Source organism: Eleutherodactylus coqui, chromosome 3, assembly GCF_035609145.1.
Source record: "Eleutherodactylus coqui strain aEleCoq1 chromosome 3, aEleCoq1.hap1, whole genome shotgun sequence".
NCBI classification, from domain to species: domain Eukaryota; kingdom Metazoa; phylum Chordata; class Amphibia; order Anura; family Eleutherodactylidae; genus Eleutherodactylus; species Eleutherodactylus coqui.
In genome coordinates, this window is record NC_089839.1 from 221,915,730 (window position 1) to 221,931,940 (window position 16,211).

At 48.1% G+C, this 16,211-nt stretch overlaps 2 protein-coding genes across 6 annotated transcripts in view; one reads left to right on the plus strand and one right to left on the minus strand.

The window, feature by feature from the left end:
* SUMF1 (sulfatase modifying factor 1) overlaps nt 1-8,703 on the minus strand; it is a 28,055-nt gene extending 19,352 nt beyond the window's left edge. The window contains exons 1-3 of the mRNA XM_066596962.1: nt 8,481-8,703; nt 6,438-6,611; nt 6,009-6,083 (exon numbers count right to left, since the gene is read on the minus strand). Of these exons, the coding sequence (XP_066453059.1) occupies nt 6,009-6,083; nt 6,438-6,611; nt 8,481-8,684 (453 nt within the window). The 5' untranslated portion in view covers nt 8,685-8,703. The remainder of the gene's footprint in view (nt 1-6,008; nt 6,084-6,437; nt 6,612-8,480) is intronic.
* ITPR1 (inositol 1,4,5-trisphosphate receptor type 1) overlaps nt 6,080-16,211 on the plus strand; it is a 123,670-nt gene continuing 113,538 nt past the window's right edge. For 2 of the 5 annotated variants that reach the window (XM_066596958.1, XM_066596960.1), the window contains exon 1: nt 13,473-13,547. The gene's annotated coding sequence lies outside the window, so the exon portion shown is untranslated. Of the gene's footprint in view, nt 6,158-13,463; nt 13,548-16,211 lie in introns of those variants that run through there. The other 3 variants (XM_066596959.1, XR_010791239.1, XM_066596961.1) reach the window with 3 other exon arrangements.

Consider the following 16,211-nt stretch of genomic DNA (forward strand, 5'->3'; position numbering starts at 1 on the left):
CAGGTTGAATGGCGTGGTGGTGGGGCATGTGCAATGCCGTTTCATTCATTTTCAATAAGAATGACGGAAATAGAGCATTTGTATTCGGCCAGTTCCATGAGCCTCATTGAAATGAATGGAGCGGCACTGAACATGTGCGACTGCCACTGCATTCAATGTCCGTGTCACTGCAGGTGGTGGCAGGAGATCCTCGGAAGTGGTGGAGGCCACCAATCAGACTTGTATTACTTATCCACAGGACAGGTGATAAGGGTCAGTCTTGGGAAAACCCCCTTTAAAATCAATTGTCTCACTAAAGCAGTTATCGACAACGCAGCCCTGAATTGTTAGCAGCGGCGGGTTGCTGCACAGCTGGTATGTATATTAATGGCCAGTAAGAGATGCCAACCGGGCACCGGACGGGCAGCAACCAGACTAGCATTTAACTCACTTGGTGCGTAGTCCTAGTCTGGCGGTGCCTGCAACTACTGTGATCAGTTTGACACTATTACTATTGGGGCCACTAATGGGTGGAGGGGGGGGGGGGTGGTGGTCATTACCATTGGGGCCACTAACGGGAGAAAGGGGTTTGCCATTGCTAGTGGGGAGGGGGGGGGGGATTCCATTACTACTGGGGCCCCTATGGGATACACTATCTTTACTGGGATCCCTATGGGGGACGCTATCACTACTAGGGTCTTTAAAAAAAACAAAAAAATTTTTTTAAAAGGACGGAATGCCAGAACTATGATATTTTTTGGTATCGCGGCTCCTAAACAATTGAAAGGTGATCAAAAAAGATGTGTTTCCCAAAATGGTACCAATAGAAACTACAGCTCCGCCCACAAAACACGAGCCCTCACAGTCCAATTACCAAAAAAATAAAAAAGGTTAGGTGTTCAGGAATACGGTGATAGAAAGCAACTTTTAGGAAAAAAATGTTATTTTACGTTTTAGAAATAGAAAAGCATTATAAAAAAACTATATAAATGTAGGCGATAATCGTTCTGATCTACAGGACACGGATGACGGCATTTTACTGCACTGCCAACGCTGTAAAAACTAACCCACCACAAACATTCTTTTTGTCTTTAACTTCTCTCCACTTAACATTTTTTTTTAACGTCTTGCTGTACAATAAATGTTACCATTAAAAAATACAACTCGTCCCGCAAAAAGCACGCCCTCATACGGCGATGTCAAAGGAAAGATCAAAAAGTTATGTCTCTTGGAAGGGCGAAAAATCAAACATAAGCCTGACAACTCTCTGGTTCTGAAAGGGTTAACCCCCTCCGCAGCCCTCCTGCAGATCTGAGGGCAGTAAGGGTCCTTCTACACGGAACAACTATTGTTAAAAACAATCGTGTGGATCGGAACAATAAACGTTCAGTGTGACCGCGGCCGTGGAGCGAATTATTTGTTCGTTTCTCGTTAGTCACTCATTTGATGCAGGCAGAAAACTGGTTTGCAACTCGTTCTGTGTAAACAGCGATTGTTCAGCGCACCGCGATTGTGAACGACGGAATGATCTAGCGAACAAAAAAGGGAAACGATTTATCTGCCAGTGGAAACTGGCTATATTTTTAACCCCTTAATGACCACCGATACGCCTTTGACGACCTCCTGGGGCTGGGCCTTGTTCCGCACGGCCGTCAAAAGGCAGCCTCATTGTGGAATAGAGCCCCGGGCCCCGGGGGTGTCACAGGCTCTCATCTGGAGTACACACTGAGGGTTGCGGTTTGCAGGCCCCAGTCATCCAATCAACGACACCTAACAGATATCGGCGACCTTATGAAAGTGCATGGCAGTGTGAAAAGGGTGACTATTTCAGCTCCAGTCAGCGACCGGATCGCTTTGGGGGTCTGAAACTGCTTACCTGAAGCCTGTCACAGTCCCCCGCTGTCTTCTGCCTTCCTAGTGTCCCCTCTCCCTGCACTGCGCCTGCACCCGCCGCCCAAAATGTAGGCAGAAACCCAGGAAATTTGATATTTCTCTGCTCTCCACTACCGAGGGCAGCAGAGAGGAGACACCGGGAAGCTGCAGTTTGAATTCCCCAGATCGCCACCTTCAGCAATAATCGCTACCTCGTCAAAGTACAAATAAAGTTTTTTTAAAAGTTAAATAAAAGTTGAAGTTTCAGCTCTCTTCATGGATTGGATCCACAAGGGGAGCTAAAAGTACTCCCCTCCGTCCTCAGCGATATCCCATGGCATTCTGGTCCTTCCAAGAACTGACGCTGCCTTCTGCGCATGCATGCCAGAAAGGAAAATGTCAGGCTCATGCGCAGAAGGCTGAGAGCCTGGAGATTTCATGGGGAGCCGCGGTATGCGGTCCGCGGTCATGTTATCCAGCGGATAACGGCGTTCATGTAAAAGTAAAAAAAAGTTTAACCTCCCGTCACAGATCCGATGCGCGAGCGGAGGTGAAGTTCCTTACCTAAGGCCTCCGGCGATGTCCCCTGATGGGACCTTTATTCACAGACCTTTCTCCAGCTATGGCGCATGCACCCTTCAGCAAAAGGGCGGACGCAAGCGCAGAAGCTGGGGAGGGTTCGGGAAATTTAAAATCTCCTTGCTCCCAGCAACCAACAGTCACCGAGAGCCTGGAGCAGTGACCGGTAGCCTCATTGGGCGGTCCCCAGTCACGTGATAAAAAGGTAGCGATCTACCTTAGGCAGGTCTCACACGACCTGATAGAAATTGCGGATTCCGCATGCGTTTGATCTGCGGTAATCCACGGATCAATCAAATGCATTGGATTACACGATTCCGCTCACATTAGCAGGTCGGAATTACGTAATCCACTTGCAAAAAAAAGGATGCAGCATGTTCTATTTTACCGCGGATATCCACGACCTAGAGCCCATTGTGTTCTATGGTCCCAGATATAACTGCTGCCCATACGAAACTGAATTGTGTACGGGCTGCGAGTACCCGCTTCATCGCTAAGCATCGGCGCGGGATATATAAACAAAAAAGGTGTACACAGCGCCACGGCCGGGCTCACAGCTGGGATCCGCTGCAGGCCCCTACAAGCGGATTCCATATACGGCTGTGTGAGCCCGGCGTTATTTAGTACGCTACCTGTAATACATAATTTACAAGAAGGCCCGGGAACATTCACCTTCATGCAGTTCCAGGAGCAGCTTGTTGAGCGCCTTCAGTGTGAGACTGAGGCACCTCAGCAAGCTTACAAAGCCTCCCAAAGCCCCACTTTACACCCCACTGAGGTCAGGAAATACCCCCCAAAAAAGCATGGGAGGAGGTGGGATACCCGGTTTTATTGCCCCATGTGCCCATCCCAACCAGCCCCCGTAATTACCCGTTTTCGGACATACCACACAGTTTACGTTATTACTTTTATCTAAGGTTTAGGGAATGGCAAAATGGGTGCGGGAAGAGGGGGATTATTTTTAGGGAGTCATTTTTTTTTTCTGCACAAGTGAGCAATGGGGCCTGGAATTTATTTAGTTGTGCCCTGAAATCCAATGCGTGTTCCCTCCATTATAGGCCTAGCCATGTGTCCTGTAAGTAGATTAGGGCCACAATGGGTATGTTTCTGAACACGGGACAAGCGGGGGGATCCATTTTGGGGTGAAAATTTCTATCCCTATGTGTGCTGTACAAAAACTTTTTTCAAAATGACACAATTCTACTTTGCTTAGATTCATTCAAAAACTGTCGGGTCAAAATACGCAGTACACCCCTAGATGAATTAGTTAAGGGGTCTAATTTTCAAAATGGGGTCATTTGTGGAGGTTCTCCATCGTTTCGGCCACTCAAGGGCTCCACAAGTGGGTAATGGGGCCTAAATAACCTTTAAGCAAAATGTCTGTTCTGAAAGCCACCGGCTGCTTCTTTCGGTTTGGGCCCCGTTGTGCATCCAGACCCAATTTTGATGCTTTTAATAAATATACATAAATTCTATCAGTCTATTTTTACCACCTAAATGAAGCACAATATTTGGCGAAAACACAATGTCAGAATCACTGGGATATGCAAAACTTTTACGGAGTTATGATACGTTAAGTGACATGTCAGATTTCCAAAATTTGGCCCCATCACTAAGGTGCAAACAGGGTTCGTCACTAAGGGGTTAAGATGTGTATTTTTTTTAAATAGTGTAATTTGTGGGGGTATCTATCATTCTGACACCTATGAGCCTTTGCAATATTGGCTTGGTGCAGGAAAACAAAGTGTTCCTCAAAATGTTAATAATTAATATTAAATTTGTACGTCTCCTAAATGGTTTAAAACAAAAAAAAAATTTCGAATGTGCGCCCAGAATAAAGTAAACAGATGGAAATATATATATATCATCATCAATTTGTACCGTATGTTTGCACATATTTGACATATTGCAGTTGAAAATGTGAAAAAAATATGACACGTTTTCAAAATTTTCCCAATTTTGCCGCTTTTAATAAATATTTAGAAATTCTATCGGTTCTATTTTTTCCGCCTAAATGAAGTACAAAATGTGGCGAAAAAACAATGTCAGAATCACTGGGATATGCAAAACCTTTACGGAGTCTATATATATAAAATTGAATGTATGCGTGTCTGTCTGTCTGCGTGTCTGTTTGTCCTTTATGCGCTACTACACCATTCATCCGATCGCCATGAAACTTTGGGAAGTTGTTGAGTACACTCCTGGGAAAATTACAGGCATAGTACATTTATGCTACGATAAATGGCGCGCGTGCGAGCGTCGTCGACAGTTACGCCCCCCCCCCCCACGTAGATCGTTCGATTTCCATCATTGCCACTAATTCTCTCACTTCCTGATGTTGTAGAAACATGCAATTTGGCACGAGCATTGATTATGTCATAAATAGGAAAAGCTAATGGGTCCCAACTCGATTATTCAATTGTAAGTGCCAAAGAATTAGCGTCCAAATTTTACGTACGGAATCTAATTTTCTCGCTTCCCAATGTCATAGAAACGTGAAATTTGGCACGAGCATTGATTATGTCATAAATAGGAAATGCTAATGGGTCCCAACTCGATTATTCAATTCTATGCGCAAAAGAATTAGCGTCCAAATTTTACGTACGGAATCTAATTCTCTCACTTCCTGATATATATAAATGAATGTCTGTCTGTCTGTCCTCTATGCATTACTACACCATTCATCCAATTGCCATGAGACTTTGGGAAGTTGTTGAGTACACTCCTGGTAAGATTATTGGCATAGTACAACTATCCTACGATAGGTGGCGTGCGTGCGAGCGTCGTCGACAGTTATGCCCGCCAGACAAAGATCGTTTGATTTCCATCTCAAGCACGAAAGCAAAAGGCATTACGAGCAACGGGATGAGTGTTCAACCAGAAAATGATGCACCGCCGAACGTTTCGCAAGACAATTGCTGGATATTGAGAATGCTGAGGTAACATGAAAGCTGCGCTGTGATTGGTGGCTACTTCTTATACTACTGAGGTTGCATGAAAGCTGCGCTGCGATTCGTGTTATATATTATACCACTGAGGTAACATGAAAGCTGCGCTGTGATTGGTTGCTATTTTTTATATTGCTGAGGCAGAATAAAAGTTGCGCTGTGATTGGTTGTTATTTCTCTTACTGCTGAGGTAACATGAAAGCTGCGCTGTGATTTGTTGTTATATTTTATATTGCTAAGGTAACATGAAAGCTGCGCTGTGATTGGTTGTTATATATTATACCACTGAGGTAACATGGAAGCTGCGCTGTGATTGGTTGTTATCTAGATATATAAAAACGAATGTCTGTCTGTCTGTCTGTCTTCGCAGCAACGCGCGACGGGTCAGCTAGTTATTCTATATTAAAGTGACACGTCAGATTTCCAAAATTTGGCTCCGTCAATGAGGTGTAAACAGGCTTGGTCACTAAGGGGTTAAGCAACAAACTATTTCATGCTCTGTGTACACAGGGATTGTTTGTAGTCTGTAACCATGGAGACACACAGATCTGTATATGAGACACACACTGACGTGATACAAATGGACACACCCATTACATCCACATTGTGTGCGACAATCACCGCACTCACCGCCTTGTCGATGCCACTTTTTACTTCTTCGCTGATCAAACCTTCAAAAACAAACGAGTCGCCGAATGTCTCTGCCTGGAAACACAGAAGTGATGAGGCATCAGAATGGTGGGGGAAAACATGGCGGCCAACAGTGGAATGGCAGTAAGGTATCGGATCACTCCTCCATGCTCATCCTCTACTGTTCTTCCTGTCACTCCTCCCATAGAAGGACATAGTGGACAGTGTCAAATGGTTGATAACAGGGAACAGTAAGCCTTCAATCAGCTGCTCAGCACATATAGAGAACACGGACTGCAGGGTGACCGTCCCTGTAAGGCCATAGTAACAATGAAACAGGAGAGGGGAGATGATGGCAATATGTTGGCAGTAAGATCTGTGGATAATGGGGGTAGTAGTATGCTGGGCTCCACTAGTAAAAGCTCTCACCTCGGTCACATGACCGGTCGCTACCACAAACTTTTCAAACTCTGCGTTGCTGACTTCATATTTGTCCATGTAGAAGGAGTCAATGTGGACTCTGCGTGCCGGACCCTCTCCATCCGGGGGGATTCCTGGCTCATCAGTTCCCATAGTAAATACCCCAGAGGGCAGCAGGACCATCTGCAGGGAGGAAAGTGTTACCACATATACCCTGCTGCACCACTCTCATACCGTACCCCCCTCATACCATACCCCCAACTGTACCGACACCGCCGGCCCTCATAATATATACCCCCCCACGCTGTACCGACAGCACCCACCCTCGTATCGTACCCTCCGCTGTACCGACAGCACCAGTCCTCATACTGTACCCCCCTGCTGTACAGACGGCGCCCTCGTACACCCCGCTGTACTGAAGGCACACCCCCCCCGTACCAACACCGCCTGCCCTCATATGGTATCCCCTCCCCCGAACCAGCGGCGCCCTCCCTCATACCATACCGCTGTTGTACCAACGTTGCTCGCCCTTAATACCGTACCCCATGCTGTACCGATGGCGCCCACCCTCATACCGTATCCTCCTGTACTAATGGCTCCCACCCTCATACCATACCCCCCCCCCCCCGTTTCTGCTGTACCGACAGCACCAGCCCTCATACCGTAAACCCCGCTGTACCAACGGTGCCCACCCTCATACTGTACCCCCTGGTGTACCAACAGCACCCACCCTCATACCATACACCCTGCTGTACTGACGGCACCCGCCCTCATACCGCACCCTCCATAACCAACGGCGCTCACCCTCATATGGTACCCCCCTCCCCATACCAATGGCGCCCTCCCTCATATCGTACCCTCCCTAACCAACGGTGTCCACCCTCGTATGGTACCCCCCATTCCAACGGCGCCCTCCCTCATACCGTAACCCATGCTGTACCAACGGTGCCCGCCCTCATACCGTACTCCACGTTGAACCGATGGCTCCCTCCCTCATACCGTACCGCCCCCTCTGTACTGACAGCGCCGGCCCTCATACCATACCCCCTGTACCAATGGCACCAGCCCTCATACCGTACCCCTCCCCCCCCCGTACCAATGGCACCCTCCGTTATACCGTCCCCCCCGCTGTACCGACGGTACCCGTCCTTATACTGTACCCCCCGCTGTACCAATGCCACCTGCCCTCATACCGTACCCCCCCTTGTATCGATGGCGCCCGCCCTCATACCGTACTCCCCGCTGTACCGATGGCACCAGCCCCCATACCACCCCTGTATCGACGGCCCTCATAACGTACCCCCCGGTACCAACGGCACCCTCCCTCATATCGTACCTCCCACTGTACCGACACTCACCCTCATACCGTACCCCCCCCCCCCTTTCCCGATGTACCAACGGCGCTGGCCCTCATATAGTACCCTATACTGTACCACTGGTGCCCACCTTCATACCGTACCCCCTGCTGTACCGACGGCACCCACCCTAATGCTGTACCCCCCACTCTACCGACGGCACCCACCCTCATGCCGCACCCCCCTCCGCAGTACCGACGGCACCCACCCTCATGCCGCACCCCCCTCCGCAGTACCGACGGCACCCACCCTCGTGCCGCACCTCCCTGTACCAACGGCGCCTGCCCTCATATGGTATTTCCCTCCGTTCCAACGGTGCCCTCCCTTATACCGTACACTTGCTGTACCGATGACACCCGCCCTCATACCATACCCTCCTGTTCCAATGGCTCCCTCCCTCAAACTTTACCCCCCCCCCCCCCCGTACCGACAGCGCCAGCTCTAATTTCGTACCCCCCGCTGTACTGACAGCGCCAGTCCTCATACCGTACCCCCCTCCCCCTGCTGTACCAACAGCACCAGGCCTCATACTGTACCCCCCCGCTGTATCGACAGCGCCAGGCCTCATACCGTACCCCCGCTGTCCAGATGGCGCCCGCCCTCATGAAGTACTTAATTTTGCACTGAAACCAAACAATTCCCCTCTACCACACGCTGTTTGCTCTCCCCCGTACCCAGGTCTCCCTCCTGCCCTTACGTTGTCGCGGTGTTCGGTCCCGGTGTCCCAGGTCGGCGGCTCGTTGGCCTCTCGGGAGTATTTGAAGGCCGCCCCCTGCTGATGAGTGTGGGCACTGCCCTCCCTCTGGGCAGAGTTACAGCCGCAGTCTCCGAGCACCGGGCACAGCAGCGCCCAGCACAGCGCCCACAGCGCAGGGTAGAGCGCCGCAGCGGGCGCCGCCATGATGGGTCACGTGACGGCAGTCAGCTGACCTCCGGGCTGGACTCAGGCTGCGCCGAGGGGTCGAGGCGCGGAGTGTAATGACAGTACAGGTCCCAGCTGCTGCAGAACCTCTTTACATCCTCCCTCCCCGGTGGAGCTCTGTCACGTGTGATGTGCTCCATCTGACCTCAGACTGACTTCCTTGACGGCTCCTCAGCTGAATCTCTTGTGACCATAGTGTCACTGTCGTGACAACTTGCGAATTGCGACAGGACCGCTGCCCCTTGTGACGCACACAGGACGACGATGCAGTGTTTAGGTGCGCCATGCGTATCGCACTCACGGTTGGCGTGTAGCACCGCCACATCTGCATTTGGACTTCCATTCGGGATTCCGTTTTCCTGCTTCGCTATTGGAGAAAATCCAATAGAATCTCTTCCCGAACAGATCGGTCCTGTGATGGGTGCTAAAAGATCCCGACTGACTATAACGGGTCCATCCGGCTCCCATCATGCCTCCCGCATCTCCCCCAACAAAATAGCGCAGCATAATCTGCAATTTGTATAGGATTTTCTAAAAGATCTGTGCTGGAGGCTGCGAACGGCGCCGGCGTGAATGTGGCCGTGGGGTGTGATCACGCAGGTGTCTTTCTTCAGTCCTGAAAAATCAGACTGATTTTCCGTGAGAATTTTCCGGATTTTGTGTTTCTGTGATTTTTCTTTTTCCACGTAATTTCTGTGTTTCACATCTGATTTTTATGCGCGTAAAAAAATGCACGCCGGGCCAAACGATGTAACTACAGAGCGCCTTCGCGCTAGAGCGCTGCTGTGCAATATTGGTGCTATACGGGGTCGTCTTCAGCTGCCGGAAGGAACCGAAAATGGCCAGCGGAGGTTCTGCGCACTCTTTATGGTTACATGCAATAAAAACATCACAATCGCATCAAACTAATGCAATCCGTTTTTTTTAATCGCGCCAATAGACGTGAATGGGTGATTTTCGTCTGGAAGCACACAAAAAATAGGACTTGCTGCATTTAACCCTTTCCAATCCACTGTCTGACCTCTGAAGACATTATGATTTAAGGCTGTACAGCTCTGATGTTGGAAGACATCCATCGGGGTTCTCTTACTGTATATTGCCAGCCTCTCTGCTGTCGGAGCCTATCCAATGTGTCACCTCATGCAGTACTGGCTTTAGCCAGCATATAGCGCCATTGTATAATGGCAGACAAAGAGTAAGACCCCCTAGGAAAACCAGGATACAAATTGGATTGGAAAGGGTTAAAATACACCCATTGTACACAAAATCACACCCCTAGAAGGAGTTGCCAGTTCGCTGACTCGAGCTCAGCTGCGGATCTACCACAGATTTCCGCCACCGTAGGACCTACCAATGGCCGCTCACAGCCTGCATATAATGGCACTGCTCTCACCTCCAAATCCTGAGCGCTGACTGCTAGCACAAAGCACCGCCATGTTTCTCCCGGTGAGGGCGTCCCACTTCCACATCACCTGACCGGCGGTGGCGCTCAGTAGCGGTTACCGATGTGCTGTCAGTGAGCGCTTAGGAAGTGAGCAGAGCACCGTTATGTGCAGGCCGCTAGCGGACATTTGCGGGTGGGTCCATGCGCTCCCGTTCGATTCTAGCGGCAGCTGAAGAGCTGGAATCAGTTGCAGATCCGCCGTTGAATCCGAGCCAGAATCCTTTGAGGCAGTTTTTGATGCAGATTTGGTGCGGATTTCCCACTGCGCACCAATTCCACTATATGTGAACAATACCCTAAAATGCGGATTTTGATACAAAATTGCCAGCAGAATTAAAGGGGTTGCCTGGCTGTAAACTATTCATGCGCTATATATTATCAATATTAGATTGGCCGGGGTCAGTCTCCTAGGACCCCCACCGAACAGCAAGGCCAGCACACTTGTGCACTAAGCTGATTTCTGCAGCAAACAGATAGCTCCGTTCTTATTGAAGTGGCCAGACTTGGTATTGCACCTCTCTCCCACTCATTTCAATGACATGTCCTAAGGGTAAGCCATCTATAGTTTACAACTGGACAACCCCTTCAAACCATTTTCAATTCTGCATTAAAATCCACATGGAGGCATGCAAATTTCGGTATGCAGTTTTCTGCACATTGCAATGCGTGTCGCAGGCAAGTGTCCCATTTCAAAGGTGTTTCTATTCGCACGTCGCAATCATAGCACTTTTTTTCCCCCACAAACGTCATGGTTTTGCTGAGAATTTGACTGCGACTAGACTCTTAGGCACTCGCTCTGTGAGCTCATGGAATCAGCGTTTCAGATTGATTTGCGCAGTACAGAAGATTTCGTAGATTATGGAATAGATGTTCTCGGCAGATGCCTTCCCACATTGTGCTGGAAATGATATATCATTAATGCTGAACGTCCCGCTGAAGAGATAACGCTGATATTACACTACAGTATCCAGCGCATGCAATAAGACAAGAGGAAATTAAACCAAAATCTTTCCTGGTTTGAGACGCTTCCACATCAGTATCACATGTGAGAATCACAGGGAATGTACGACCAGCAATCACCCACCGCTTAGGGCCCTTTTACACGAGATGACCTGTCGGGCACAGATACCGGACAGGTCATCCCAGTGACAATTGTTCTTGTGCATTTACTGAGGAGGACGATCGCTCAGTGAATGGAGGCGAAGCTTTCATAGATGAGCAACTGCCTGTTTACACGGGCCGATCCTTCAGGCAGTTTTCTGCATGCAGAAACTGAACAACGAAAGAGAAGCAAATGAATTCTCACTCATCATTCAGGTGGGGCGTGCCTTTACACTGAACGATAATTGTTCAGATTCCCGCTGGATGCAGGACTCAGAATGATATATCGGCACGTGTAAAAGGGCCCTTAGGGCGCTATTACAGATAGTGCCTCTCACTTGCAAGATGCAGGAAGAGAAATGCTGATTGTGGCCGGCAAACTGACTGATCCTAGTGAAATCACGTTTGTCAACATGCATTTTTCATGCAAAAATGCCTTGTATTACTTCTGTGCCATTGCAAACATCCGGTGTTTGTTTTTTACTTGCGTCGGCAGATCAGCAAGTGTTTCTCATTGATTTCAATAGGAAACATCACATTGCATTCGCATGCACATCGCACGACATGCAACGTGTTTGACTGTCCTGTTGAAATCAATGGGTGATGCGGTCTGAAGGCTGTTAAAAAATAGGACATGCAGCGATTTTTTACCTCGCAGCATCACTGTAAGGGTAATAATCGCTTTTGATGATCGGAAGTGTTCCCCATTGATTTCAATGGGAAACGTTGCATCGCATTCACATCGCACGGCATTAACCCTTTCCAATCCATTGTCTGACGTCTTCAGACATTCTGGTTGAAGGCTGTACAGCTCCAACATCAGAAGACGTCCGGCAGGGTATTCTTACTGTATACTACTGGCCACTCTGTTGTCGGGGGGGGGGGCCTCTCCAGCATGTCCCATACCGCAGTACTGGCTCTAGCCAGCAGATGGTGCCATTGTATAATGGCAAAAAGAGAAAAAAAACCTAGGAAACCCTGAGTCCAAAATTGGATTGCAGAGGGTTAAAGCTTCTATTGAAATCAATGGGTGGTGCGTTCCAAGGAATACGAAAAGTTAGAACATGCCACAATTTTTTCCCATGCCACAATGTGGTATATGAAAAGAATCGCTCATGTACATGACTCCATTCAAAAGAATGGGATTTATATTTGTGCGAGATTTGTGCGTCTCGCAGCGCACAAATCTCGCGTGATTTTGTCAGCCATGTAAAAGCAACTTAAATGAGTGGAAGCAAATGTTGTGGACAGACGAATCACAGTACACCATCTTCCGATCGGACGGCCACACTTGGGTGTGGCGGTTGCCTGAAGCGCAGTTTCTACGTGACTGCATCATCCCAACAGTGAAGTTTGGAGGAGGTTCTGTTATGGTGGGGGGTGTTTCTGCTCAGAAGGACTCGGGCCATTGGTTAAAATGAAGTCCACCCTCAATGTCAATGGGTATAGAGACACTCCGGACAATGTGGCATCACCTGCCCTGTGACAATACTTGGGTACAGCTCCATGTCTCTACCAACATGACCGAGCACCATGTCATACAGAACACAGTATAGAGGAGCAGAACGTCTGCAGACTTCATTGGCCAGCCCAAAGTCCGGATCCCAATCCCATCGAATATCTTTGGGATGAACTAGAATGCCGTATCCGTGCACGCCTAACACACCCATCATCCCCCGCATCATTATCCTAAGCTCTCCTCCAGGGATTGAGGCAAATCCCTCCACACATCTATGGGAATCTGGTGGAAGCGGCCTAGGAGGGTTACTGCAGTCATTGAGGCCAAAGCAGGCCCAACACCGGATGGAAAAATGGGAATAAAATCCAATTTCATCACCTTCTATGTGTGGCCAACACTTTTCTCAACATAGTATATATCCTACTAATTTATAGCATGGCATCTGGTAGACTTTCTGATGAGGGATCTGGGAAAGCTGGGGCCCGGGACCTTCAGTATGCATAATGATACAGGGGGGTAATGAGATCTGCCCATATCCCTCCAGTGCTTGATAAACTATGTGCCCCCTACTCTGTACTAGAAGTTTTCTCTAACTTCTTGCAGTGGTGCTCATGACGTCATCAGCCTCCAACTAATCAGGGCTGCAGAAAAGTTCTCGCATCCTTCAAGTAACGGGCCTCCCTGTGCCTCCGCCGCAGAGCATGCCGGGAAGTGTAGTCAGCTGCTGAGAGATGCAGAACTACAATCCCCGCAGCCCATATAAAGAGATTGTGCTGGGAGGAGGGGGACAGAGGAGCTGAGAGGGGACATGGATGTGCTGTGGAGCGGCGGCAGGCAGGTACTGTGCATCCTCTCCCACTGCAGAGCCCCTATAGATTGCATAGGGGCTGTCCTTACATGGCAGCTGTGTCTCTGCAGCGCCTATACCTGCTGCATCCCCTATAGCTGGAGTGTTGCTAGAAGCGGCGCTTCCTCCGGCTGCTACATTGTATCATTCCTCATCAGCTTGTATCACAGCTGCTTCCTGCATGTTGTGCGGCGCCTTCACCTTCCATCAGCTCCGGGCTTCTATAATTACATTGTCCTATAGGGTCCTCCTCCTATATAGGGGGCTGTGGGGGCCCTAAGCAACAGGTGGATGAATAGGGGATAATGTGTCCTATAAAAGTTCTGGCTGAGAGACCCCTTTACAGCCCTGTGGATGGGGAGCACTGATCTGTTCATTGGGAGTATGACACTTGGGTTTGAATTGGGCATGAAGGGTTAATCCTGGCACAGGGCATCTGAGGTTGATTGGTGTAGCATGAAGGGTTAATGGTGGCAGAGGAAAACTTGTGTTTAGGAGTGGAGCATGAAGGGTTAAACATTGAACAGGCAAACTTGGCTTGGGGTTGATTGATGGGTTGTCAATTGGTAATCCTAGTGCAAGGAAACTTCTTACTTGGGTAACCTTGGAGCTGTAAAGGGTTAAGGTGTGCAGGTAGCTAGCGGTCAGGTGGGCCCTATACTAGTGTATCTGTTGTGTAGCCTGCTGGTTTTTTTTTTTTTTCTTCTATGCTATTGTGCATAATTTTGCCGGTTTCTCTGTATTTCCTGTATCTCTAGTTCTTGTTTTGTGTTTAGTTTTTTTTTCTCCCCCCTTCATGATGATAAATATCCTTTATGTCAGATACTGCAGTATGCCGCTTATCGTGTATCCAAGCACCTTTGCCTTATAGGCCCCTGGTCTCCATGGCAGATTATAATCTAATGCTTTACAGCAGTCACCACCTGCTGGTGCAAAACTACAACTCCCAGCATACACTGACTGCCTTTAAGGCAACTTTCAGACTAGTGTATTTTTTTTTTTTTTGGTCCATGTTGAGGGGACCATAATACAGAGTTATGATACATCTAACAGGCTAATCATTATTTTTTTTTTTTTTTTGGTCTTTTTATTGCAGTTTTATTTCTTATTTTTCTTATGTTTCCTCCATATTTGTATTCTTTTCTATTGGGCAAATACTGATCGGGGCTCGGTCGCACGGTGGCATTGGCGCCCGTAAAAAAAAAAATTGCTGTCCTGCGTATGCAGTGTCTTTTGAAACCCTTCTGTATTAGAGATCCATATTACAGATGTGTTTTTATATTCTTGTCTGAAACTGGCCTTGGGGCTCATTCATGTAGACGTATTTGCGCTCTGCCTTATATGCATTTAATTGAGAGCTTAAACCCTATTGACTTGCATTGACCCTGTTAACTCAGTCTAATCTATTTTCATCTGTATTACGGACCCAAATTGCCTATTAAAATGAGTGGGATTGTGCAAATGCGCCTGATACGTTTTTATCCATTGTGTATTTACGCATGAAGGCAGGAAAAATGGGTCACCATCCTGTATTTATTCTTTTTGTGCATGTCTGAAACCGCGAGGAATAAGTGTCCACGTATGCACAATTGCGGTCCTTAAACGTTTTTGTACTTTATGGCCCGAACCTGCATACACCTGTGTAGTCCTTCATGGTTGGGAGAAGGGTTTTTTTTTTTGTTTTTTTTTCCCTTCTCCTCAAAATTGCAAAAATCGCATTTTGAAACTGCCCCGTGCATTGCAAAGGGTAAAATCTGTGGTGAAAAAGCACAGCATAAACTGTTCTGAGGGTTTGCAATCCGATCCTCTCCTGCTATGGCTTTTTTTCCCTGTGTATATATGGATAAGACTTTGTAAAATGTCATGGAAAATCTGCAGTATTTACGTCCTGTGTTATTATGACCTTAAAGGGCTTGTCGAGTTGTAAGCTGCTGATGGCCTGTGTGCAGGATAGGCCATTGATAATAGATCGTCGGAGGCCTGTTTTTGCTGGGTCGCTGTGCTCGTATAACGAATTGGTTTCTACAGGAAGCAGATGGGTTCGCTCTCCATGCAGTGGCTAGACTTTGTATTACAAGCCAAGTTCCCATTCAGTTCAATAGGAGCTGGGCCTGCAATACCAAGCCTTGCCACTGTAGTGAGAATGGAGCTGTCTGCTTCCTGCATAAATCAGCTCAGTAAACAAGCCCAGCAAACAGCTGGTTAGCGGGATTCCCTGGCATTGTACCCCAGTTACTCTGTTGATGGCCTCAGTAGCTTACAACTGGATAACCCTTAACTCTTTTTGGCTACGCTTAAAAATCCAATGCCAACATGCTCCTAGTAGGATTTAAACCAAAGCTCCCTGAGCTGCTGGGCAATGTCTCAATTAATTGAATCAGTCCACTTAAAGCTGTCTTAGGAAATGGGGCTCCCCTTTAATTTACTGTTTGCTATCTTTATTAGTAGTCATTGTCAGTAACATCCCTCCCCTAGAAGTTGTCGGAATGGGATGAAACTTTCTTGTGATTGTATAAGTGGCTACAATATCAGAGTAAAAGATAATTTATTGTGGAAAACAGACCCCTGGAAGCAAGGCTCTAGTACCCTGTTGTATCACCCCAAGCTTGGATACAAGATGTGATACAGGCAGGCATGGAGGCTCTAGTACCCTGT